The following is a 26,798-nucleotide window of genomic DNA, read 5'->3' as shown; positions in this document are numbered from 1 at the left end:
TTTAACACGATTAACTGCCTTATTATGCACCGTCGGTGTCCCGTTCCGAGCACCCTGTGCGCCGTATGCCTGCTTGTCCTGACCTCTTCTATACCAAAGCCAGCGAAACCACTAGCGTTCTGAAACAGTAAAAAAAAAGAAAGAAAGAAGACGGTGGTCGTAGTAGTTACTACCTAGTGCCACACCTCTTGCTATCTTAATATAACGGCAGTTGGTAACGATACAGTTAGTCGCATCGCTAACTAAACAAGGTAGCTACTGTTGCTAATGGGTCTCAGCTACCAATTCCGAACGCAGTTAACCTTTAGTTAGAACTTTAGAACGCAGTTAACAGTTAGTCTCCATTTTATAACACTTACATTGGACCTACTTTGAAATACGCCACAGCTGTTTCAATATATGCAGCAGAGGCGAAAATCTTTGCACGAGGTGGTGTTAACTACGTTTGAAATTAGTAGCTGAAACACATTAGTCACCGTGCCTACCTTGTTTAGTTGGTAATGTTATTAAATCTATCGTTGCCAACTGCAGTTATAATAAGGTAGCAAGTCGTGTGGCACTAGGTAGTAACTACTACGATCTTTTTTTTTTTTTAAGAGTGTATAGCTTAGCAAAGGACGAACCAGAATGTGGCCGTTGGATGGGGGCTCCTTGGCGGGCACTTCGCCGAAGCTCCCTTGGTCCGACTTGGTGGCGGAGTCGGGGTTGCCCTCGCCGGATGCCTGATCAGCATCTTCCTCGTCTTCGTTCAACTCAGTCCTGCGCGGATAAGCCAGTTTGAGCGATAACGTTAGCTCCTCCGTGTGCGCGGGTTTTAATCTGCGTTGCTTGTGTAAGTATATGCACACTATATTTTGTTACGTACAAAGATTGCAGTCGTACACTTTATGGGCGATGCGAGCGTCCGTAACCGAGGCCATACGGACTACCTAGATTTGCAGCGGCCACTTTCATATGGTGTAGTCGTCCCTTTCCTGGCGCTGAGAAACGTTTAAAGATTTAATTGCAAGAAAAGTTTCGATGTCTGAGAAGTCAACTGTAGGTCGCTATCTTCGCCACTGAGTCACCTGAGAACGTGGGACAAGAAAGGCTGGCTGTGTAAATGAATAAACAGTTACTTAATTCATTTCTGGCGTTTAACGTGCAAAAGCCTATAGATTATGCGGCACGCCGTAGTGGCTTCTTTAATGGGAACCCCAATGCTCGGTTAACACGGGCGTTTTTGCATTTCGCCCCTATCGAAATGCGGCCGCCGCGCTCTGGATACGAACACAGGCCCTCAGGCTTAGCAGCGCAACGCCACAGCCACTACGCCACCATGATGGACAATGAAGAAACGAGGATAACGTGCGCTCACATTTCTATACAAAATGTTGTTACGGATCCAAACTAGCCTTGAGCTAGGAATCCAAATGCCTTGTTCACATGTTTTACTCTATACTGCACGCAAGAAATAAACTTCAATTCTAGTCATTCGCACTCAAAAATATAAAGCGAGTCGGAGGGTTCCAAGTGAAGCGCTCGCTATTTTCGCGAGATAGATACTGGAGGAACCCGCAATTACCATACTACGCATGCGTCGCTCCAGTCGCATGCGTCGCTCCAGTCGCATGCGTCGCTCCACCAGCTGACCTGCAGCGACGTATACGAGCAATTGACATCCGTGTGGGTTTATTAATATGAATAGCGGTTACAGCTTACAACGAGCAGCTGCCCTGCACATGGGCCCTTTTGCAGCTACAGAAGGTGTGCTGGCCGCCCTCCTCAACCACATACCTCGTGCGCCAAACTCCACGCATTAATGTGCACCGGGCCCAGGCGGTATTTCTTCCGCAGGCGCCGAATGAGCTCCCGATGGTGGTTGAGCTGAATTAAAGCTCGTTCTTGTTTGAAAACCTTGGTCCCTGTTTCACTCATCGATGGTGCACGCAATGCATACCTGCTACAATGCATACTTCATATTTATACGTACATACATATTTTCTTGTACATACTTCGGGCCTGCCAAAGCGGACTCAGACAAGCATAAGAGACCAGCGTGTCTACCAACCGGGAAAACAGGGAATTCTCAGGGATTTTGAGTAGTCTGGAAACACTCTGGGAAAACTCAGGCAATTTGTGCTTCTATCAGGGAAAATTAGCTGTAACATTATTGAAAGGGAACGAAAGTCACGGTAATGCTGGCTCGAGCAACAGAGAGGAATCGTAACTAATGGTCTTTGACGCCGCGTCGGCTGGAGGAGTTGCCAGAGTACAGTCAACGACAGACTTTCCGGACACCAGATAATTCGGACGGCTTCGCGGCACAACTATGTACCCCATAGGGTCAATGCATAAGAACGTCTAAAATTTCGGACACAAGAACGCTTCGCCGTCCAATTTTCCGGACTTTTTGCCATGACTGCAGGTCCGAAACGGCATTAATCAAAACCGCCACCGCCGTCATTTTGATAACCTCGCCGCCTCGACCCGGCACACTCGCACGCAGATCCGCCTGCAGCCGTAGCCACCACCGCGGCAATGCTAGGCCTAGCTTAAGCTTCTTGCCGTTCTGTGCCGTGTTCTTCATTGAAAGAATTCGCTGCTGTCAGCAATGGCATCGATACCGCCTTTGTGGTCATTGCGGTTGGCTACGAAGTTCGGAAAGCGCGGTGCCTTGCATAATGACGGTTCCCGAAAGTCAGTTCGCCTCATTACAGTATTGTTACGCTGTGAAACATAACAAGTGTGGGAAGGGGCAACTGTCATGGGGCAGAGTATGTACTCCTTAATTATACACGCGTGCACCCGCCATATCCTGTCCCAGTACAAGTACCGATGTGCCTAACAAGTGTACTGGCCGGCCTTCAGAGCTATTTAGGACGTGGCTGTGGCCATTTGAACCTTTAAGGGCTGTAAAAGGCATGCATTCATTTTTTCGGACGTTTTCGCGGCCCCTAGGGAGTCCGAAAAATCGTACGCTGACTGTACATATGTCCAGGAGGATGCTTCAAATAGTCCGTGTGGCGAACGCGCAGCCGAAGGAGAACAAGAAGACAAAAACCTACGCATTCAGAAATGAACAGCAAAGGAAGCATGCGACCACTTTTTTTTAAGGAGCTTGCACTCTAAAAGCAAAGTGTTGGCTGATGCCGAGATGCAGGTGTCCCTCATCAAAGCAAAAAAAAAAAACATCTTTAAAAACAGTGAAATGCAACAGTGAGGCGTTGTGTGCAGGATGAGAGTATGTCAGGACAGTTGAGGCTGACTTACCAGCTGTTGCGAGATATCTCACTTGTGATAAAGTTCGGGCCTCATACCAATTAGCTTTCTATCAGTTGATAGAAATACCTCATATTCGAAAATATTCTGCATGCATCCCTTTCTTATTCGCATTTGAGAATGTTCGACTCGATTTGCAATGGTTTTTACTATTTCTTTCGGAGATATTTTATTCGCTGTGCATTTTACTAACCCCTCCCTTCTGTTTTCTTTTTGAATAAAATAAACACTACCGCTTACTATTCAAACTGAACTAGGTTGTTCTTTTTTATTTTTTAGCATGCTTACTAGAGAGTGACACCATTGGGCGACATGATGTAAGGAGCCCGTCTTGACATAAAACAAAGTTCTGTGCACTCAGGGAATAATGCCAATTCCCTCAGGGAAAACCTGGAAAACTCAAGGAATTTGGAAATGTCAACATGGTAGACACCCTGGAGGGAAGCAATACGTTCACGATACCTTGACACTAAAAATGTGCGAACACACACACACACCATAAAAGAAAGCATTAACACATCGAACAGCCGTTTCTTATTCTATATTGTGCCTTGTGATCGTTTTCGTGCACTAGCTGGGCCCTTAGCAGTTCATTTCATGCTGCGGTCTCTCTACTTAGACGGCGACATCCACGCAGACTCCCCGTCTCATTCATCTACCCTGTTCTTGCAGTTTCGCAGCGCCGGGCAATGACGTGCCACGTACTTCTGCTGGACAGAGTCCTTGGACTTGTGGGCAAACTTGACTTTCCTCCTGGACGAGAACACGGGGTGCGCCCTGCGACAAGCGCACAGGGGGTGCCCGCCAGCCGCCGCCACGGCAGCCGCCTCGCTGCCGTTCCACGAGTAGCGGCTGCGAGGAACGTCGCCCCAGCGGCAGCACTCGGGGAACGGAGCCCGGATGCAGCTGCAGCCTTCGCAGCCAAGGTGGCCCCCGGGATACCTGCCGGGGCGACGAAGCGGGAAACGTTACGAAGCGTTATTCTCCGGTCATTTTATCGCCTCATCTTTGTACTGAGTAGCAAGCTGGACAAGCATTCCTGTCTCTAATTACTCTGCTCCGTGGAATGTTCAAAAGAGAAAATCGTCCTAAAATGAACAAGAAAACCTGCTGTAAAGCAAGGTGATCAGTTACATCGAACTTCACAATCTCTATTTCTCAGTATACCTGTCAATCCGAGAAGATAGTACAGAAACACACCAGCTACATTAAAGATGCTGAGCCCTTGTTCAATGCAGTTCACCAATTACAATCACCTGTTTGAGTCGGTCGCTTCTACCAGAGCCGCATTGGAACTATATGCAAGTGCAGGAGCTAACGTCACGACAGCCCACCTGTAAACGGCGTTGTGGAAATCCTCGCAGGGGTAGTCCCTGCAGCTCTCCATGCACGTGATGGAGGACCGCTTCTGGCGGCAAAGGGCGGTGCAGCTGTCGCTCAGCCATGGGTGCTCGAAGGCCAGGTCCGACAGCGAGCCGGAGCCTGACACGAGGCCGGACTCGGTCATGCTCCGGTGCTTGTGCTTGCGGCCATTCCTCTGGTGGGACTTCTTGGGTGTCTTGCTGCAGAAGCTGCAGCGAGACTTGTAGGACGACTTGTGCCGCTTCTTGGTGCTGTCCCGGGACGAGTCCTTCTTAATTCTGCGGTGGCGCTTTCCTCTACTGGCCTCGGAGCTGCTCTGGTCCGAGGAATCAGACTTTGTCGAAACCTTGCGTCGGCCCGTTTCCGAGTAGACTTGGTCGCCTCGCGTGATGCCGCTGTCCTCTGATGTGGACGGACCGGAAGACTTGCCGGTCTTGCGTTCCTCCTTCTTGCTGTTGGACGAATCCGTCATGGAGTCTGAGTGGGCGTCCTCAATTTTGGGCATGCTGACTGTCTCCGAGCTCTCTTCCTTGGGCGCAGACGCTGACGCCACTGAGGATCCCGCTTCAGAAGGGGCTTCGGGTGTCTTGCTTGCTTCGGCTTGGACGCTGCCGTCGACAACAGACGCTGTCTCCTCCGTTGAAGTTGGCGGCGGAGGTGTCACAGATGGCACGGGACTTTCCTGTCTGTCACCGCTGCTTGTAGGAGACGGTTCCGGAGGCGCTGCTGACGTGGAAGGTTGCTCAGAGGCTGCCTCGACTTGCTCTCTCTTTGCAGCTGGTAGAAGCGTCTGCTGCGGGGACGGTGGTGCTGACTCGTTCTTGAGGAGTTCGATCGTCTTACGTATGCCGGGCTCCGGAATCCTCCTGCCGAGTCTCTCGGCGATCACTTTCTCTACAAGGTTGAGTTTTTCCTTCGTGATGAGTGACGCCCTTCCCGAACTTCTCAAGCGGTCAAGCACTCTGTCCTCCGGCTTGTTCTCTTGCCACCCGCGAAGCTCCACCAAGGGCTTCGGTGAGGAGGACCTGTCAGTCTCCAGTGAGTCCTTTGGTGAGTCGCCTTCCGAAGGCTGCGACTCGCTCGGCTTTTTATCACTGTCAACTGTCACTACAACTTCGGAATCTGTCGTGTCTATCTTCGAAGAAGCTTCGGAGTTAGAATTCGTTTCTGCAACAGCTGACGTGGAAGCTGATTCAGCGGCCCCTCTCAGTGGATCAGGTGGTTTCGGGGGCTCCTTGGACGTCGAAGCGGCTTCGTTATCGCCGTCCTGTGAACTGTGGACGTCAGCAGTGGTCTTGGTGGACGTTGATGGTTTGTTGATTGTGCTGCTTGGTGAAACGTCGCTGCTAGAGTCTACGAAGACCGGGTTCACCCTAGACACGAGGAACTCCTCGTTCGGTCGAGTCTTGGCGAGGTCCGTGCAGAGCAACGGGTCCTCGCTGGTAACCCTGGTCGGAGCCTTGTGGTACGACTCTTGCCAGTGGTTGAGCAGCAGTTTCAGCATGGCTTTGTCCAAGAAAACGACGGTCTGTGTGAGGGAGAAAAAAGGAGAACATAATATGAGGCCCCATTTTCTTTCAATCTGATTTGCTGCTGACTTGTTACCGAAACTAATACATGCATATTCCTGAGAGCAGTCAGTCTACATTACGCAAGACTTGCCAGGCCCAGCTTCTCTGTCAGCCCCCAAGAAAAAGAAACTAGCGAGTACCTGTCCCGAGTTAAATACAGCAATGTGCACTGACAAAATTGATAAGTTTGGCTTTGTCGAGTGGTAGGAGCAAGATGTAAGCACCGTAAACTAGACAGGTTTCATTGTCAAAGCGTTGGCTCCACGCTGCGGCTTACCCTGTTCGCCTCTTGATAATTATTTCAACGGTCCACCGTCCTGTGTTCCCACATTACACCCGTTCCTTAACATTCAGGCGTCCTCAGTGACAGCTGATGTTACTGACAATCTCGTCCTAGGTTTGATTCTCGGCCACCACCCCGAATTTCGATAGAAGCGTAATGTAGAAACCTCATGTGCGCGCTAAAATTTTGGGGAAGATTGAAGAGCCTAAGTGCGCGACTAAGAATAATCCTGAGCCCCCTCCACTACGATGTCTCTGTTAGACCAGGTAGTTTTGGGACGTAAAGCACCGCATCACATCCCTTTCTTCTTCTTTTACTGTACCCGTGCGCCAGCACTCTGACCTTAGCGCTGTTCCTGGGCACGTTCAATAAATAATGAATTGGATTGATCGATTATTAATGCAGCCTGAACATTCCATTCTTCATGGCACTGCGCACGAAGCCACTGCTATTCCAAAGCTTAGTACTGCATCTTGTGTAAGACAGTCAACAAACACCACGATAACGCGTGAATGAAGTAGAATAATCGCTTTCACTTTCTCTCTAATACCGTTTACTGCTGAAAAAAACCTCACTACACAGAGTGTGAACAACGGCTGTCACTCGCGCAGCCGTTGTTAAATTTCTGACGCACGCATTATTTTCTTCGTTCACGCCGAAGTCCGTGATGTTCTCAGGCTTCACTGCGTCACGAAAACTCGGGAATTTTCAGATTGGCAAGTGCGATCTTCTCAGTAAACATCATTCCTCGACTGTCTTACAGGAACGACAAGTTCACACATGGGGGCTCACCAGTGCTCAGCCTAAATCTAACACTTACGAGCGAAAGGTACGGTGTAATGAAAGTGTTGTTCTTCCAGCCCTCCCTCTGCTTTTTTTTTCCCCCGCGTAATGTGCAAACATTCGGGTCACGTGTGTCGGAACGAGTCATATTCTCGGAGGTCATGCACTGGCGTACGAGATGCTCGTCACGACGTTCAACGACCGGCGACCATCGGCCGCTGACTCACTTCCGTGTGCGTAGGGCCGCATTTTCCTGTAAGGCGAAATAAAGGAGATACTTCAGATGCCGGGTGTGAGCCTCGGAGCATTAGCGAAAAGCCGTAGGGTGATCCAGTTTGTGAAAGTAAGCAGGTCGCACGGACACGTACGAACAAAAAACCGACACGGTAAGTAATTTACGAGGATCGAGGTCTTTTCACTCATTCATTCGGCATTCATTCCGCACTACGTCGATGACAAACGCGCGCAGTTACATGCTTTTCCTTTCCCTCTCTCCTTGCCAGGCACGCTGCTAGCAAACTTCCTTCTTTTGTTCTGTTTTATTTTTTTATTTTTTCCTGCTGCGCCTCCTAAGTGTCCGGCATGTCGCTGTGCCCGCATAGCCATAATCCTCTCACGGGAGTCCAGTGTCGGTCATTGAGGGATTACAGAGGCGGAAGCGAATAGTGCAGGAATAATGATGAAGGAGCTCTGACAACGCACGGCCGCTCGCGATGGAGCCAGGCGGTGCTTTGACAGCTGCGGACAAAGAGCTGACACGCGCTGTCGCATAGGCAAGTCGCAAGCACACGTTCGAGTTACTGGCTAAATCATACATCACTAGAAACTTAGTAGTCCTTATTAAGGAAATGGGCGTACGTAATTAAATCAAATGTAGTTCTTGCAGACCACTGAGAAATGAGAAGGAGCAGTTCAAAGAAAACCTCGCTTGACTCGTCTTGCTTTCAGATTAGAAGTATAAATTAGTTCCATAATCCTGGAAATCGTATTCTGTGCATAGAAAACGCTTAATTCTCTGATAGAAGAAAAATAAGAATAAGCGTGCCGTTCCTTCATGCACATGTGCTGTAAGAGTTGAGGAGACGATCCCACCGCTGGCAACCAGTTGTAAGAGTTGAGGAGGACGTCGGGATGAAAAACTTGGATGTTTATTTACATTATTTACAGTGAGACGACCAAGAAATTAACAGTCATAGAGTCATTACGGGCCGGCAGCAACTCGGACGCTGCGGCCCGTGGCAAGAAGCTTGAAAGAGATGAATCAAGGAATGCTCTCTTGCTGCTCCCGGTCTGTGTCTTTTAAGCCCTTCGGTATCTCGAAGTCACGTCACGTTCGGCCAATCGGCGAGCCCGCTCAGGTGACGCCATTTTCGGCCAATCGGCGAGCCCGCTCAGGTGTCGTCATTTTCGGCGAATGGTAGGCGCCCGTGCGATTGTGTCACACCCGGCGGAGAGGGTCGCTCCTTGGGCCCCAATTGTCCGAGTGCTTACTTCTCTCTGCGGTATTGCCTTCCCGGCTTGCAATGCGCTCTCACAATAGGCGGATGGGGGCGATGCTGCCAGGGTTTCACGGTGCATTACAGCCGTCTTGCTTCGGGACCCACTTTACCTGGAACAGTGCCAGGCTCTCGCTACACTTTCGGGAAGAGACAAGCAGTGAATAGCTCCACCTGCGGCGCACGAGGTGGGGGCCGCCAACTTGTTTGCACGTGCCGCGCCTCGGGAATGTGGCATCTGCGCTCCTTAATTATGGTGATGCGATTCGATGTGGTCTGGTGAACTCGAAGGAGGCTCAGGAAAAGGTCCCGTATCTAACAGTGTCCATTTCGAACAGCTACAGCTGCAGCAAATACACGTAAGTACACATGACAGAATGGAAGCACTAAGGTTGAGAGCACGCCGTTTGTTAGCGAACTTCCAATGTCAGAACATTTATTTCTGGCTCCTTGACACGTCGTCGTGCACATGACTTTTTTTTTTTTTTTTTTGCACGCTGGCATCTCGTTATGTAAATTGTGCACGGCGTTCGTTCGTGCGCGTGCGGTTTTGTAAACAAGCGGCCTGGCTATCGTCGCCTGCATAGAACAAGAAAGTTGCCGCGTTCTTGATGGTTTAAAAGTGTCAAAGGCACTCCACAACCTAAGGTCTGCAGGCTTGAACACTGACCGGCTTCAACTGCGGAATTCAATATCTTTTACTAAATGGGTAACTAGATAAAATCAATAACTGAATGGCGTCTCGTCTGGTCGGGATTAGAAACAGAAAAAAAAGAAAGAAAGAAGTAGAACAGTAAATTCCGTGCCGGAGTTGGAACGTCAACCCCTTTCTATACCCCCTCGGCCAGCGTTCTGTTTTTGTGTCCTATATATGAGTAATTAGACATTTGCTAAGGAAAATTTCGTGATTTTTGCGCAACTTGTAGTGTCCGCCAACGAGAATAACCTGCCGCCTGAATTCTCTATTCTCTATACCTCGTGCATGACATTTTTCTTTTTAAAGCTTTGCCTATGAAATGTTCGCTCAGAGAACCTGTGTATGAATGTATACCGCATAGCAGCAGCTCAAAATGTGGTAGTCCCAGTCGCTTGCCGCGATGCGCGTTCTTATCCCTCTTTCACTTCTTTAACGTCCGGCCACCCATTTCCTGTTTTTCCATCAAGACACGCAAACCGTGAAAACGACGCTCGCTGGGTAAGCCGGACTAATCACACGCACCCACATCTCCGCTTAGCCAGCGTGTACACGTTGGAGGTTTACGTTCGTCGAAGCAAAGAAATGACAGCGCCGCTCGGCAACGACGCTGCAGTCGCCCCATCGGCTGCTCGGGAAAATAAAGACGCCGTGCGTGCGGAATGTCAGCGGCACCCGACAATTAGTCGTTGTGCAAAACGCGGCAAACTGCTGCCCATCTATCCGAAGCGTTTATCTCCGCCAGGACGTCGACGAGGGAAACCGCGAAACTGCCGTCGCCGCCTTTCTTTAATTGCCGAGCCAAGAATATCGCGTTCCCCCCCCCCCCCCTGCCCCCACCTCTTCTTGCGCCGGACAGACGCACGCGACACAGTTTGATCGCGTCCGACTCCGTGAGCGCGATGCCCCCGAGCGTCGACGACGCCGTCGCGTATCGGCACGACGCCTGACGCCACACGTCTTGTAAAAATCGAGGCCGCCTCGCTCGGTTCCTGGCGTCGGTGCACCCGACGGTGCGCCGCAGACAGTCACGCAATCGGTCGTCGTCGTAAAATTTCATTTCCGGGCGAGGAAGTGGGCGGGAGGGGGGGGGGGGCAGGGACACCGTCGCGCGCTGCTCGTGAGTTCGCGATATAACGCCTAAACTGTGCGACAAAGGTAAAGAAAAAGTACTAAGAATAATAATAATGATAATATTAATAAAGAAAAAAAAACGGCTCCTCGCTCTCGCCAGTGCGGCGAAAGCAAGAAGAGCGACGCAAAAGTAAATAGAGGTGGAAAAACAGTCCGTGTTTATTTTTTGTTAAAGGAAGAGGAAACGGGAAAGAAAGAAATACGAGATGTCGCAACTTTACCGGTCGTTTCGCAGCCCCTATTTGTATTCGGTGAGGCGCCGAATCGTATAAATACATATTGTTTGCAGCGGAGATTGGGTCAGTATAAGAGAGGGCGTCAGAGCGGCCCTCCTCCTGCGGGCGCCGCGGGGAATACCGATGGTTGCGCGCCTCGCATAAACTCGCATTTTTGAACAGTCCAGCGCGTCGCCCGTGTGCAGCAGTAGAGCAGCCGTGAGGTGATCGAGAAGGACGCGAAAGAACTCGATGTCCTATATCGCAACGCCGCAGGGCGGCGAAGATTCTGGATCTTCCTTTCGCAGCAAAGCGTTGGAATGAAAAGATTTCCTCGTATAACGGAACGTATATAGCCGATGCGGTGGTCGCTTCGTTTTTAACGAAGAGATTAGAACATTCAAGTTAAGTGTAACATCAGCGGCACAGCAGCACGATTCTGCGCGGTCTCACCTTACTTGGCGGGGCAGCGAATGGGTTGCAATAGAATAATAATAACAATGAAATTAAAAAAGGAAAACGAAAAAGAATAAGAATGGGAACACCGCAGGTGTATCAAGACTTGCAAAACTTATGTACCGACGTTTCTAAACTCTTTTAATTCAGCATACAAAGTCGACTGCACTTACGTGCTAGATCGTGGCGTGCAGTAATATGTTAACTGCAGTCGCGCGTTTATTTATTATTTATATTTCCCTACATCACCGATCTACGCTTGAAACTAGGTCGATTAACGTGTGCAGCAAGGTCATGCACTTACTCACAGACCGCTGAACGTGCACAAACTTGGTTCCGGTGCTCTCGATCAACTTTCACAATCTGGTACAGCCGATCCGAGTGATCATCCATGGGTAATCCTTGACAAATTATGTATCGGATGTTAAGACCGATATAGCTACTTCTTACCGCCCGCACTTTGTCAACTTGTATGGCAGCCAGGCAGAGCCGGCAAGGACACTGACGCACTATCACGAACGTAGTTCCATGCCATCAACACCGGCCAAGCGGAAAAACGAGTTTCTCTACAATGCATTCTCAACGCGGCGCGACAGTGTACGGCATAGCTCGGCAGGACACTGGCCGTCGCAGGCGATGGAAAAACACGCTAATCAGATCAGGTTCATTATACACGGCGTGAACGTTAGGCGGTGTAAGCGTTGCTTACACAGCCTAGGCGACTTCACTGCAACGGTATAATTGGCATGGCGACTAACGTTAAGAAAAGTTGTTCTTTCGTCTGCATCGCGACACGTAGACCATCGTGCTAGACAATGGCCAGGCCACGTGCTTGTTCTGACTACAATCGAGATCTACAGAACATCAAGGAAACGGAAAAATTTTCCATTAACCCCTCAAGGACTTGGACTTGCTACATGCGACACGCCAGCTCACAAGAACATCAGTGTTACGGGGTTTATGTGCACGTAAAACGAGCTCCCACTCGACGCTGGCAAAAGCGCCCACTGTATAAGCTACGTAGTGTCTGGTTTCGAGGCCGCTCTTAGGCATATGCAGTCTCAGAGAGAAAACTGACATCGCCACCACTGTGCGTGACGCACAGGCACCACGTTTGCAAAGTCCAAACATATGTCATGCGTATCACTGCTTGAATCCACGAGACAGATAGGAAGAACATCTTCTTGGAAAGTTACCTAATCAGATTATGAGATCTCTTACATGGTATAATTCACTATGCGTTACGTACACGCGGAATGCGAGTCTATAGGCAGCGAGATGTATACCTTGCTCAAATTACTACCCGGTCGAATGTGAAGCGAAAAATGTCATTCTCATCAACGCAGAAGACCTTAAAATGCGTCGTATGATTTTGGTTCGCGGAGCGAGTAGACTAAGTAAGGCAACACGAGAAATAATGCTGCGCGTAGAGCGTAAAATCCACAAGGAACTGTAAGCTACAGGGCTCATAGCTATCCATACGATACATGTAAATGGTTTCAACGCTTTAAAAAGAGGTCCTGGTGGCCTCCGAGAGCCAACAAACGCAACTTTATGTTAAGCGGGGTCAGGAGTGCATTCCTGTTGACCCATACAATCGCGCTCCACCGGCGACCAACAACGGCTGAATGGTTGCGCTCGCGCCGACAGTGTAACGCCGCGCAAAGAGAGACTGCAACGGAATACAAAGGACGGTGCAGCGTGTTAAGCATGCACCGAAGTGATTGCGCTGCGACGGAGTGAGCATCGTGCGGGGATGAACAATTTTCCAGCCCATAGGCATTAAAATTACGCAAGCGGCAAAGTGGCTCCACTCGAGGCAACATTCCGCGTGAATCGAAGGGGGCGCCGCGTAGCGTAAAGCCCTTTGCTCTTGGTTTAACATAACGCCGACCAGCCTGCCATCTAAACTGAATTACGGCGCGCAATGGAGAGAGAGGCGCGAAGGCCTCTCGCTGGGGAACCAAACTGCAGTGGATTGAGCTCTTATAATCGAGCATCGCGCACAATGTTCTTATAAAATACCACCTTTACTTTAGCTTGCAGTATAACACAGCTTCTATATGGGCAAAAAGCGCTCAACGTTTGCCCGCCGACAGCGGCACCATAACACACAGCCTAGCAAGTGGAGTCAACAGTAATCAGCAGCACATGCTGCGATTTTGCGTCCGTGAATTTACCGCTCATTTTGAGGCCCAAGTGATCCCCTTCTGGCCTGACATGGGCACCGGCGTGATGGAACGCATAAGGTGCCGGCGCTCGATCCTCGCAACGCGCGCGGCCGTGGGCCGAGCTGGCTACAGAAGCAGCGCGGGATAAAGCAAACGTTGGTGCGGGCGCGCGTATGTCGTTTGTGCCATTTCAGCGGCCTTTCCATCGGATCGTTCCAGCATATTTTAGTCGCACGCACAAATTCACGTAACGACTCCTCGTCAGCGCTGGCTCTTGATGGTGAAGTTCCATATTGCTGTGCTATAGCACGTGTAGCTTGCTTGGGGACCGACGCTCAGGTGCAGCGCTGCTTCCATGTCTGCTGAGAAAGCACAGTTTCGACGCAACTTCACACGAATGGCACAGTTGCTTAATCACGGACGCAATAGGACCCGTCTACAGGATTCAATTAAGAACGCGTGCATGACGGACTGCAAGCGATAAGCACTCAGTCATCCAAATTTTGTCTACTTCTAGCTTAGGAAAAAAGCTAAAGAGCGGTGCTCGACTAGTGCTCTTATCGTGCCAGAAAACAATACATTTTCTTCTTATCATTACTATCGTTTGAAAAGGAGCAGCCATCACAATTCTGCGCATGTCTAAATCTCTCTCTCTTTCTCTCTCTCTGTCTTTTTTTTTTTCTTGCATCCAGTGCATGCATCCAGGAACACAGGAACAGCGCACTGACGGAAGTCAAACGAATTGCAAAATACTGTTGCCTCCACCGAACACACGCATCAAAGATCTCTGGCTCCGTCAGAGTACAAGTTCCGTTATACGACGATCTAGTACGCAGCACGGCTTCCTCGATGTCAATCGTTGTCGCAAAGTGAGCCTCGCGCTGTCCGAATGTCGCACGCCTCCATCCGCGGAACTTCTCGTTCCCCGCAATCGGACAGCGGGACAACGTCGCGTTGTCGCTGGTCAGGCGGCACCCACAGCGGTCCAGGGCATTGTGCACGCAGCTACCCGTGCGTTCGCGTTTCATGCCCGGCGCTCGAGGCTGACAGCTTATTCTGCACGGAGGACACTCCAATCGCTACGGTGCCGCTTGTTTCCTCGTGGACTCCGCAACAACCGCATCGCCGGAGAAATTGTCGTATATTGCGCTGTCGTCGCAGCGGGCTCATGTATAAGCGATCCGAACATACATGCTGTCTCACTAAAACCGTGCAGCCTTACCAAAGTTGGCCCCCGCTATGTAGTTACGGGGCCGAATTTGCGCAAGCCTCACTCGCACGACCTCTTCACACGTAATGACCACCCGTCGTTGGCTGGCGCCCCGGCTGGATCGTATCGCCAACTAACGTGATAGCCAACTTTCGTGTGGAGATAAGTGGTCATGACAGGTCAGCGCGTCGGTGCGGGCACGCCACACAACTTAAGAATGCAGATTTACAAAGTCTGTAAACTGTCAGCATACACATCTTGCCTCCATAAAAATATTGTTTTTCTTCTTTTTGCCTACACCTGAACTGCAGATATCCAATACAAAACAGTACGGTCAATAGTGGGAGTTTTTATGACTGCTTTCATAGGAAGCTTATCAAAGTAAGTTGGTTAATCTTATGTTAAGGAATGCAGATAACGGACTAGGGTACGCCACGAGCGTCGCCATCGTCTCACCTGTCGATAAATTTCCATGCAGCCAAGGAAAGAAGAAATGGGAAGGATGAAGGACGGCGCTAGAGTTCGAGGAAAACACGCTCAACGACATATACACAAAAGTTGCTGCGGATAAAGTACTAAATGATTACAGACATTTTACAGAATTACACACAGTTCCCACAAGCAGTCAATGCAAATCATTGCAAGAGGTCAACGTTTCTGAGATGTGCCCCGACTATTCAATCCAGCCTTTTCACAGCTGGCTCCATGTGCAGCTTCCTCGATGCTGCACCGTTTTAGTGAGACGGCGCATGCGAATTGCACGCGCGCAACAATGCTCTTCGTCGCGAATACAGCCGCGCACCGCACGAACAGAGTTTGTTACGTGTCCCCGTCCAGGCTGAATATATATTCCGCTCCAGAGAGATTATGGCTGCATTGTCTGCATCAGGCTCATTGCGCCAACCTCGGTGGAAAAGGAAGACCAGTTTTTGAAGGGACAAGTATTTGCGTGGTTTCCCGAGTGCCGCCACTGTACTGAAACCCAACGTCGTATTGGTTAGGTAAGTGACGTACCGCTGAGGTTGCATGTTTATTTTTATTTTTCATCCAGTTCTTTAAGCAGGAAGGCTGCGAGGATTGTCAGCAGTGTACCTTCAGACTATTTTGCGTTATATCTTTTCAGCGAAGCTGTAAGCCTCTAATTGGTCGGGATTTTTCATGGGCTCGTGCACACCCAAAAACAGTGTGCGGCTACTCAGACAGATCTCAAACAGCAGCTGGAAAGGAACATTGTCTGAGTTTTCGCCTAACAGAATTATGTTTTCTCGTAAATTAAAGTAACAATCCGAAGCTATCATGTCGGCAACTTGTGTGTAAATCGCACTTTACGATTTTTCTGACGCAATTTGCTTTGAAAAACTCAATTAGTTCAATAAGGCGCTTGCGCCTAACGAAGGGCCTAGAAGAATGAGTATGCATGCTGCACTTCTACCCGCGTGCGTGCGCTCGTGGCGTACATCGTTTGTGGTGGTGGCGCTTGTGTGACGTCTTCTGACGTCAGTTGGGGCGGAGGCACTTGTCCAACGTCGGCCACAGCTTCGCTGTACATCCACTTTCACAGGGTGAAGCGGAGGCGGATTTTTTAAATCTAGTATGTTACTTATCCCCACTCAGCCTTCAGATTTCCGCATTACCAGCTAGGATGCATGTATGACTGTGGCCGTTACTTTGAGAGTGAATGTTAGGAATAGAGTATAAACAAGCGTTTTGTACGCGGGAGAGCTGCACACTGTGCAATGAGCTATGAGAAACGTCGTAGCGGACAGCTTAGAAATAATTTAGACCAAATGGAGCTCCACAACATGCACACATCAATAATTTCAACAGTTTCATCAACTATCTGCATCAGCTAACTTGGCGTTATTTCTTATTGATGTTAGTCGATGTTATTTTCTTGTATAGCGTTTCATCACAGGGTTCAGCCACCGAGCCCACATCTGTGAACTCACCAACACTCAACGAAGAATTGAAAATTCTTAATCTCGTGTGCTGCAGTACGCTTTTCAAGAAACGCTGAAAATGAAAAAAAAATGTATTGAAACTATAGAAACTCTACGTTTCCCAGTGACAGAATTAAATGATTATTAAAGGGGATCTCGACTGTTCGGGGGAAACACCCACCCAGCTATTTCACAAGTTTCTCTCAGTAACGAAAGAAGTGAATCCCCTACGGGACCGCGTGTACTGGCACCAGCAGCAGACAACCAAGCGTCAAGCTGGCTGAAATTAAATCAGAAGTGTCTCAGGGTGCAAGCGATCTTGGCTTCTACAATTTTACACATATGACGCGAAGGAGATATGAGCAAAGGTGTAATGTCGTGCCACTTGATATGCGATTTCCAGAAGTCAAATGCACGAAGAGACGAGAACGGCATTTCACTGCGTCCTCGTCTCTTTGCGAAGTTAGCTTGTCGAAGACAGAACATGACCGCGGAGACAGGAAATGTCTATCTGCAAGCCTGCATCGCTGTCAAAGTGTCTGCATGTTGTGCTGAGGGCAGCCCGATATGCACGACAGACAGGTACACGTCGATGTACTAAGAGGCGGCGCTATTTTCCTAAGCCACCACAAGTTTTAAATTTTTGTTTTGTTGTTCGCTTCAGTGGAACACTGCGAGTCAAGGTATATTACATGGCAGCCCTACACTGCCTGTCAATCAAACGCTTCGCGAGACAATTGCTTGCATTGACTTCAGTTCGAAACAATGGGGCTTCAAGAAGTGTAAGCGTTATGCATTACTATTATCTGTACGCGTTCGTGGCCCATCAAATCTACAAATAAGCAGTCTCCTTGCACCGTGTGATTTGCTGCACGCATAGTTATTGACAACGTTGAAAACCATGCGCATATAAGCGGCCACTTCGACCTCCTCTGCTAGGTGCAGACGTGAGCAGAGCTGTGCCAATCAGTGCAAGACTGTGTTGGATCGAGCTTGCCCCCACACTGCGAAATCGCACTGCAAAATTGCGCGGCAGCGAAATCTGCTCTCGAGTATAGCTGCATCTCAAGCGAAATTGCGCAGTAAGACAAAATTGGAAATTCCAAGCTGCCCTGCAAAATTGAACGTATACGAATTTCACTGTAACATCAACCGCGAAATAGCTCAGTGTATTCAAACCGCAAAATTTATGTGCAATATTATCCCTCCGCGCCAAATCGCATTGCGAAATTGCACCGGAAAATAGAATCCTGTTGTAAAATATTACCATGCAATCACCATTATACTGAACCGTTCTCAGAAGAAATGGATTTATACCTTATCGTTCTTTCTGTAAAATTTATTGCTTGTACTTGCATATTTCGGTTTAAACTTCCTACTAGTCTTTGGCTGTGTGTCTAAACACTTTTGCCTACTTTCTTATGTACTGTAATCAAGAACATTTAGTAAGAGAAAGAAAATAATTGTGTGAAATGGCACCGCAGAATGTACGCTCCATCTCACTAAACCACGCAGCACTGCAGGACTGTAGCCGCTGCGGTCCCGGACGGTTTTCAATATTAAGTCAAAGGCATTGCATAAAATACTGCCCCATTAACCTGTGGGCCATGGCACGTAGATCTTTGACGTTGAACACAGTCATGAAACGCTACAGTCACAGTCCGTGCAAATGAAAAAAAAGAAAAAGGTCCAGTCCACTCATAAATAAAACTGTTATACGAATGGTAACGCAGAAGAGAGAGAGAAACTTTGATAACAGAAAGGTGGAAAGGTCGGCCCGAGTGAAATTTGCAGAACGTCTGTGGTTGATAGCAGACGACTGAACATGCACAAAGAGATCTGTCTGCGTTAGTTTGGATGGCAGTCTCCAATCAAGAAAACGTTTTACAGATTGCGAAAAATCGCGATCCGTAATGACGACCTTTCAATGTGCTCTTTTTTGACAAATCTGAGGCGAGTTGCGAGCATCGCTTGTGGCTTCTAACGATGTGCACTCGAGGCGCTGCGCTCAGCATAAAGCTTCCCGAGGGCAGCTTCGCTGCCGCGCGACCTGCCTCGCCCCAGCTGCAGGAGCGGCAGTTCGCGTTCGAAAGCGTGCGGCCCAGAGGAGCCGGCGAGCGGCAGAGAGATGCACTCCTTCCGTGCGCGTAACGTGCACCGATTCGGTTACCGAAAGTTGCGCGCAGCGTCGCAGAAGCTGCAATCGTTGGACGACGACGGTGCGGCAGCTGAATGAATGGCTTTGGTGCCGTGTACGAAAACTTCCGCACTTCCGGATCAGACATCTTGCGCAGCTGACGCTGACTTTTCCTTGCATCCTGACGACTGTCATGTGACAGTTGCGGGGTGAATATGGAATCCCCCGCCTGAAGATTCGTTCATTGGGATTAACGACCCCCAAAAATACACGAGAACACCGTACTGAAGTGATCCGCGGATTAATTTTGGCTATTCGGGGTTCCTTAACGTGCACTTCACACTAAGTACACGAGCGCGTTCTCATTTCGGCCCCATCGAAATACGGCCACTGCAGCCGTCAATCGGCCTCGTACTTAGTATGAAAAGCGCCATAGCCATCGAGCCACTGCAAGGGGTCCGCCTGATCAGGATACCGCCATGTAGCAAGTGGCTGCGGATACCCTCGCGCCTTGCAGTGCCTCCGACGTCAGACCAGCGCCAAGCCTCTGAAGTGCGGTGCACCGAAACACTGTAGCCAGTCAGGCGGCGCACTATGGGCAGCCTGCGCGGCGCGCGGCGAGCCGCTCCCACGGCCCCCGCCTTTCGGCCCGGCGCGCGCGATCACGCCCGCGCGAGTCGCGTGCGATGCACCGTGCGCCGACGCTCCACTTTCGACGGCGCCACCACTGAAAGAAAACGTGCGTGCAGTGAACGCGCACGAAGCCCCCGATCTTAACGAGGCGAGCAAATGAGTCGGAGCGGTGCTCGATCAGCAAAAGCGGCATGCGACGGCAGTGATGTTGATCCCGACCGAGGAACGCGCTTACCTGTCCCGCGATTGCACGTATCGTGCGTCTGCACTACGGCAACGCGTGCGCGCTTGAAAACGCGGCGCTTCCGGTTGACGACGTTCGAAACGTATCCGCGCCGTTACGTAAGCGTGTCTGGCCGCCTCTAGCGTTCCGTGTGCGCGTGACAGGTCGTTCTGCAGAGCCAGGTGCTCTTTGTTCCGATTACGCGTGACGCTCCCGCCACATCAAGTGCGTTTCGCGTTTATTCATTTCTTTTTATGTATATAACGCTGCAATAGAATGTACTTGCACCTCGAAGTGGCACGCAGTACGATATTAACGAAACGGAAGTAAACACCGGTGCACAATGCACACTTCAGCAGGACGGCCTCGTCAAGTCTCCAAATTAGCAGCTCACGTATGGTTCCGCGACAGAAACACTCTCGATGTGTAGTTTAAAAAGAGAGACGCTCGTAGAAACAGCGCTACCGGAGCCAACAGAGCACGTGACTTAAGAAAAAAATAGCTGCGGACCACGTGAACATAGCTGTACGAGCACGTACAGCTTTCATAAAAGGGAAAGCCAGTGCAGAATACTCAAAAGCTACGAATTCACGAATTTTGGCGAGTGTTCAGTCAAAAGCCCGTCTGCCAGCTTTGGCATTCATCCGTCGACACCAGCGATAGAGGACATCAAACTCATCGGCGCATCATTTAATTCCTGGCTTCCTGCTCAAGGACGAAGTGGTGTTCCCCTTTGGTGCTCGTGTGTGTCCTGTTCCCATCTTCACTGTTTTTCGTTTTCTACCTCACGGCTGTAATTCTTTTCTCTCCAGAACAAAGCACCTCGCCGGTTTCCGCCTCGGTGCGTTCACATCGCGAACGCAAGCCGATGAAGGTGCAGGAACTATTTTTATCCGAGCCGCTCGTTCTCCGGCACTTGCCTCGTGTCACATAAAGATGGCTACAAATGCGCACCGGCTGGTGAACCGTTCGCGCCACGGAGGGTCCGAAACAGGCGCGAGCAATCAAGCGATCCCGACAGGACGAAGCTGCCTCCCCCCCGTAATCACAGGGGCCAGAGGGTCGACGCCTGATTTCTAGACTCAAGTGCGTGCAAGCAGAGCTTCGCTAGAAGCGTGCAGCGTGTGAAGCTGTGAGGCGAGTCACGAGCGCGCAACGGAAACAAGTGCCGATTTAATAACGCACGCTTCTAGATTTGACTGCACGTCTCGCAGTGGTCGCCACGCGGTATTTCCGCCATCGTTACGCGCAATATGTTTTCACAAGAATGGAAAATTACTAACGGAAACTTCTGTGCACACGCACTAGTGTTTAAGGACTCGCACACAGCGAATGACCGTTTTACCGTTTCATCGAAAGCAACCAAACTTCTGAGGTGTTTTTATAGCCTATTCTATCGCTCAAAATTTATTGCCAGAATTATCCTCATCTAGGCTCCAATTTCTATACAATCTTGTTGTTTTCAGAACACTACAAATAAGAATAAAGAACTGTCTACAATATCGAAAGTAATCGGCCATGGTGACCGTTTCTGCCAATCTACATTCAGCGACGTCCATGCCAAATGTGCATTTTACTTAAAAGTGTCCATAACCCTGGTCTATGCTGTGTAAATTAGCTGTGAGCGCAAAACGCTCGACTGCTGCAGAGAAATGCGCGGCTAGCACGCAACGCAGCTAAGCAGCAAGGGAAGAAAAGAAAAAGAAAGGAAATCAGAATGCTTCTTTATGAAAGCCAAGCCATAAAATATATAACTTGGAAAGAAAGCGGGTGTATCGTCAGGTCACGCATGCGCTCCTGGAATAGCCCCTTCCGATTAGACTGATCAACGAAGCACGTGTCTCTTATCGGGCAGTCAGCCAAAGCTATATATACCTGTAATCATCCTTGAATAAACACACTTCCTGTTCTTGTTGCATCCATGCTGGTACACGGGGGGAAATGGAAATAACTTATGGGGATGCAAGCGCCCATTTTGTAATGTATGCGAAGTGAAGCTTTCTAAATCGGTTATTTAAATGCTATAAAACTCCTTATCTTCGGCAAGGTGTTTTACAGCATAGCGACATACGTGCCTGCCTGGCAAATCACTAAGACACGGTAAACATCCCCACGCAGCCCACGTGACTACCACGAACGCAGTATACACTGTCTAGGAGATCGGGCCATTTTTTCATCACGCAACCTTCAGGATCAGCCCAGTTTACTACGTCACTGTCTCTAGGACGACTACGCTACTTTAATTTGCTGGGCAACAATTCGACCAAGCAGAGACGCCAAACCCCAGGAAAGGAGGCGCAGAAAGTTTCCCTTTAGTGAAGAAATCATGCGTTCGAAGGCGTATACCTGTTACACTGAGGATATTTAGGAGCCGTATATGTAAGCAGGGCTGCAACTGGGGCCACTTTGGTTGTGCACTATTTTGGATAAATGCACTGTTTTGCAGCGGAACAACCTTAAAGCGAGACGGTTTAATGTGATAGCCCGCCACCGGCAAATAAGTAGGGCAGCTTATAACCAGAGTGGCCGTTTGGGGATGTTGTTCCATCACAACGGCTAAAGAAGGGCGAACCGGACACACATATGCGCGCGCACGCGCGCACACAGGCGCTACTTCCAATAATTTGTTCTAGCGACCCTTTTGTTTCGTCACACAATACTGACGTCAGCGTAATGCGACAATATCAGTACGAAGTACAGAAATAAATACACAAAGGCCTGACGAGCTATCCAATCTAATTCGTGCTGGCACTACAAAAGCATCACGTTATCATACTGTTAGCGCTATAGATGGCATGCTTGACGCACATTTAACTAATTTTTTTCAATCTATTCCGCTTGGATTATCTCCCTGGTAAGCCGGTTCCTGCTTCGGCCAACAATTGTAAGGGAGACAAGGCCTGTTCCTGTTTTTATTTTTACATGTTATATACATGGCTGTACTTGTAAGTGGCAAATAAATAAATGAAAGAAATAATAATTTGCAGGTAAGAACGAGTGGCAGCCACATGTCTGACAATGCTTCGCAGAAAACCAAGAGCAAGTTTATTTTGCGTCGCAACAGTGCTCTCGCAACCGATAATTCGAGCAACGGCCGGTTCGCCCAGCATAGCTGCGGCCCCATGACGTCTATGCGATAAACCGCGCACTCGGCAGAACCTACATTTCTTTTATTTATTTATTTATTTATTTTGCAATTCTCGTCGCAGCCACGATTTTCCAATGCGTCTTCGGATTCATAATCATGTGCAACATATTCAGCTTTTTTGGGTGCGGAGGAAACCACATACACATTAAAGTGCTCTGCGATATATATATATATATATATATATATATATATATATATATATATATATATATATATATATATATATATATATATATATATATATATATATATATATATAGCGGCAGACAGTGCGAATGTGCGGCATCACACTTATGCGGCGCCCACACTCGCTGGCTCTGCTGCAAAAACCAGCAACAACTTGGGATAGCCTGCGTCAATCAGCCTCTTTCTTTGTAGGTCGAATCTGGAGCCAATTAGATGGGAGCGTGACTTTAGGGCATCCTTGAAACAAATATTTATAACCCCCCTCTTGAGTAAGAGTGTGGTTAGTGTCACGGGAACAAAGGCTTATTTGGTCCTGTCTTGCAATACCAACAAAAGCGAACATTACAAATCAACAAGCGGAAATCGTAAAAGGCACAGTACCATTAGGCGGTAATTCAAACGTCATTTCCAGCGGTTTAACACACTAGCGAATTATTGGCCAGACAGCGTCAAGCTCGGCCTTTAACTAGTCCGAGGTGCAATTAACAACAAAGAAATCATCAACATATCTAAATACATTTACTTCCTTTGGCCTTTATAATCTTTCGCACAGCGTCTCACCGAGGCGGGCTAAAACAGAACGCTAAGCCGGGAAGCAATACATGAACCAATACAAAAATACCCTTTTATGCAAATTAAGGCTATCCTCCCATAAAATAAAGGTACATGCAAGATAAAACCCAAGTAGTTACAACAGACACCACCCTCATTCTGGAAACCGATCCAATCGTTCCCACGGCGAATCAGCAGGTTGAACCCCTGCATGGGCCATACTTCTCTATACAGTAATCTTAGTACCAACATATCTCCGGCTTTGGTGATCTGACGAAAACATCTGCACCGAGAAGGACGTTCATTCGTTCTCCTGATTGGCTCTTGCGTCCGCAGTGAAGCTTCGTCTTTACTAAAACAACAACGCGTCGAGCCGCCCGTCCTATTCGATCGCGGGGGGAGGAAAGGCCCGACAAAGCCGCACGACGTGGCAACTTGTCTCCGAGTTGTCCTTGGAGCCCCGTGTGTTTGACTTGTTTCTTTGCCCCTTTCCTTCTCGCGAGTTTGCTGCTCGAGAAAAAGAACGTCCTTGATAAATCGGGGCAGCTGATAGCCGCTGTTTAAGCAGAGTCGAAGCGTGGTAGCAGTCGTGGCAAACAGTGCGTCGATAAGCGCGCTTCGGCATCGACATCGACTGCCTACACAAGTCGCACTGAGGAGATCAACACCTCGCCCCTCTGCGGCATATAAAAATGACATCTCCAGGCGGGAGCACGCGAACCTTGCTGGGGTAAAGAACTTAATGAAAGGCTAATGTTTCTTCGATGTCGCAATAAGTCTGAAAGTTAGCTTTACATGTACAGCTGCGAATTCTTCAGATGCACAGAAGAGAACAAGCGTAATGAAATTGATAGGGGTGGTAATGGTGGCGTTAGTCTTTTGGCAGGCGGGGTTAGCCTCGCATATATAGTTGGCAATTGTTCCGCCTGAACCTCCTGTGAGTTGAGATCAGGGGCGTGTCACCAGCTGTCAAAGAGCCCCGCGTCTCGCATGAAGGCAATCGGCAGTCGTTGCGCTCTCTTCCCGATTGCAGCGGGTCCTCCGAGGAGAGCGACGTCTTCAAAGGTCCCGTGCGTAAGAGCACTCTTCTGCAGGCTGTTCACCATCGCTTTTCTTTCTGCGTCGAACTGCGGGCGCAGCCAAATTAAATGTTTGATGTCGCTGATATCACCACAGAAGGCACAGAGCGGAGAAGCGCACCGTCCAGCCTTGAATGTAATTGATATGTATGGCTCTAGTTGCTTTGTTTGTAGGTTCAGGAGGACAGTAAAGAGAAACACTTAATCAATTTAGACTGATGAACTATTCATTTAGATTTCTATTTTCTATAATTTCTTGTCAGCAGCTCGATTACTAGAAGAAAAAATGACAGTCAAACTTCAATTTTTCTAATTTCGTTCCGAAATCACAACTCAGGCACTTCCAGTGTGTCGTCGCGGATTTCGAAGTATTTGGAACGTTAGAATCTTTTGTTTCTACTGGCGCACTGTATTGTTCGTCGTTGTTTTACTTTAATTTTTCAGATCTGTCATCTTTTTTCTTTAGTATTTCCATCGCTTCCTCCTATATTCCATTTCTGTATTTCCTGTCCCCTCCTTCCTGAAGAGCAGGTAGTCATTGGCAATGTCGCAGTTGACAGCCTGCTCCTTGCTTTCCCTTTCTCTCTTTCAATTGTGTATACGTTTAAAAAAACATAGCTAGAGCATACGACAGATGTGCGCACGTTTATGTAACATACAAACGCACAAGCCACGGAAAAACGCCTCCCGGACCCCTAGACCAGTAATTCATTCGGGAGAAAAAGCAAGCAGTTAATCTGAGCACACTCTTCGTTTTATAGTTTCTATCTTGGACTTGTTTACTATTTTCGACCAATACAATCAACAGGCACGTTTTAAAATTAAATTATGGGGTTTTACATGCCGAAACCACTTCCTGATTATGAGGCACGCCGTAGTGGGGGACTCCGGAAATTTCGACCACATGGGGTTCTTTGACGGGCACCTAAATCTAAATACGCGAACGTTTTCGCATTTGTCCCCCATCGAAATCAGGCCGCCAGGGCCGGGATTCGATCCCGCGAACTCGTGCTTAGCAGCCCAACACTATAGCCACAAGCAACCACGGCAGGTCAGGAACGTTTTATCACAGCTGCTAAAATGACTTCTGGGGATTTATGTATGCCATACACTTCACTGCGGCACAAAGGCTACAGAAGCGTGCGCGAAGATTAGTAAAGTATGTCTTTCTATTTCTTTACCGACACCAAACCGAGACATAACGTCGTGGCATGCTCTGAAGTGTTCTTTTTTTTTTTTAGTTAATGCTGATGTACGTACGCTTAGCTTTTTTTTTTTTTCTTTTGAACTATTTTTCATACACGGCGCGATCTGTGGGGCGTTTCGTTATGTTTTGGCCCGTCAATATTGTTACCTATTCAGATTTATCGCGCTGTGGCCACGAGCTTTCGTGCAAAATTGTTGCTTGCGTTTGATTTCGAGCGTCGCGTGCGAGGTCCCGTAGCGAGAAAGCGTCTACACATCGGCACAGCGGCACCGATAGCCGATCGAGCCCGGGCGGGACTAACGGGCCCCCTTTTCGTCCTCCCCGCGGGTCCGGGCGGCCCAGAAGGTCGCCTGACCCTGGGGCCGGCGGTGGCCGCCGCCGAGGCGATAAGGCGCGGCCCTGTCCGCGCGTGCCTTTTGTTTCCGCGAGACAAAGGACCCGTGCTCGCACAACGTGCAATCGCCGCGCGGCTCTCCCCCTGCAGGCGTGACGCAATTAAAGGCGGCCGCACGCACCTCGGGCGTCAACGTGGACGCGTGCTGGCACGCGCGCGAGACCCCAGTGCCGCGCCACGTGTCTCGGTAATTGGGTGCAGCGCCGCGTCCTGCTGAAAGCCCGTTCCGCCACACGCACCACACTGCCGCACAAACGTTTTTTTTTTTTTTTTTACGCGCGGCTACCCCGTTTTCGCATCAACTGTACACATGCCTCAGAAATGTCGATAAGTGGGTGTGTTACGACATTTATGGGTGCTGTACAGCCGCGCCTTCAGACATAGCCTGAGCAATTAAAACACATCTCTAGCACTTTCATTTTCATAAACGCAGGCTGTAAGTAGCGAACATCGAGCGCTTTGGGAGGAAGACACATTCAGCTAGCAGTTTCGAGGCCCATCAATGAGAAGTCTTCCGCACCATCCGCAGGAAAAACGAAAAGGCGTTGAGGGCGGGTTTGGGTTAAGTATAGCGGAGGCTCTACATTAATTCGGCCGTTTAATGACCATTTACTCCAGCCTGACCAGACAGTTGCTCACAGGTAGAGTTAAGAAAGCGGTGCG

At 49.1% G+C, this 26,798-nt stretch overlaps 1 protein-coding gene across 2 annotated transcripts in view; it reads right to left on the bottom strand.

Moving 5' to 3' along the window:
* Positions 1 to 26,798, bottom strand: part of LOC142571485 (uncharacterized) — a 100,497-nt gene that overhangs the window by 3,870 nt on the left and 69,829 nt on the right. For both annotated transcript variants that reach the window (XM_075679874.1, XM_075679875.1), the window contains exons 2-4: positions 4,596 to 6,151; positions 3,967 to 4,203; positions 624 to 759 (exon numbers count right to left, since the gene is read on the bottom strand). In XM_075679874.1, coding sequence (XP_075535989.1) covers positions 624 to 759; positions 3,967 to 4,203; positions 4,596 to 6,127 — 1,905 coding nt within the window. In that variant the 5' untranslated portion in view covers positions 6,128 to 6,151. The remainder of the gene's footprint in view (positions 1 to 623; positions 760 to 3,966; positions 4,204 to 4,595; positions 6,152 to 26,798) is intronic.

Source organism: Dermacentor variabilis, chromosome 2 (genome assembly GCF_050947875.1).
Source record: "Dermacentor variabilis isolate Ectoservices chromosome 2, ASM5094787v1, whole genome shotgun sequence".
NCBI classification, from domain to species: domain Eukaryota; kingdom Metazoa; phylum Arthropoda; class Arachnida; order Ixodida; family Ixodidae; genus Dermacentor; species Dermacentor variabilis.
The sequence above is the reverse complement of the archived record's forward strand: the minus strand, read 5'-3'. Positions and strand labels throughout refer to the sequence as shown.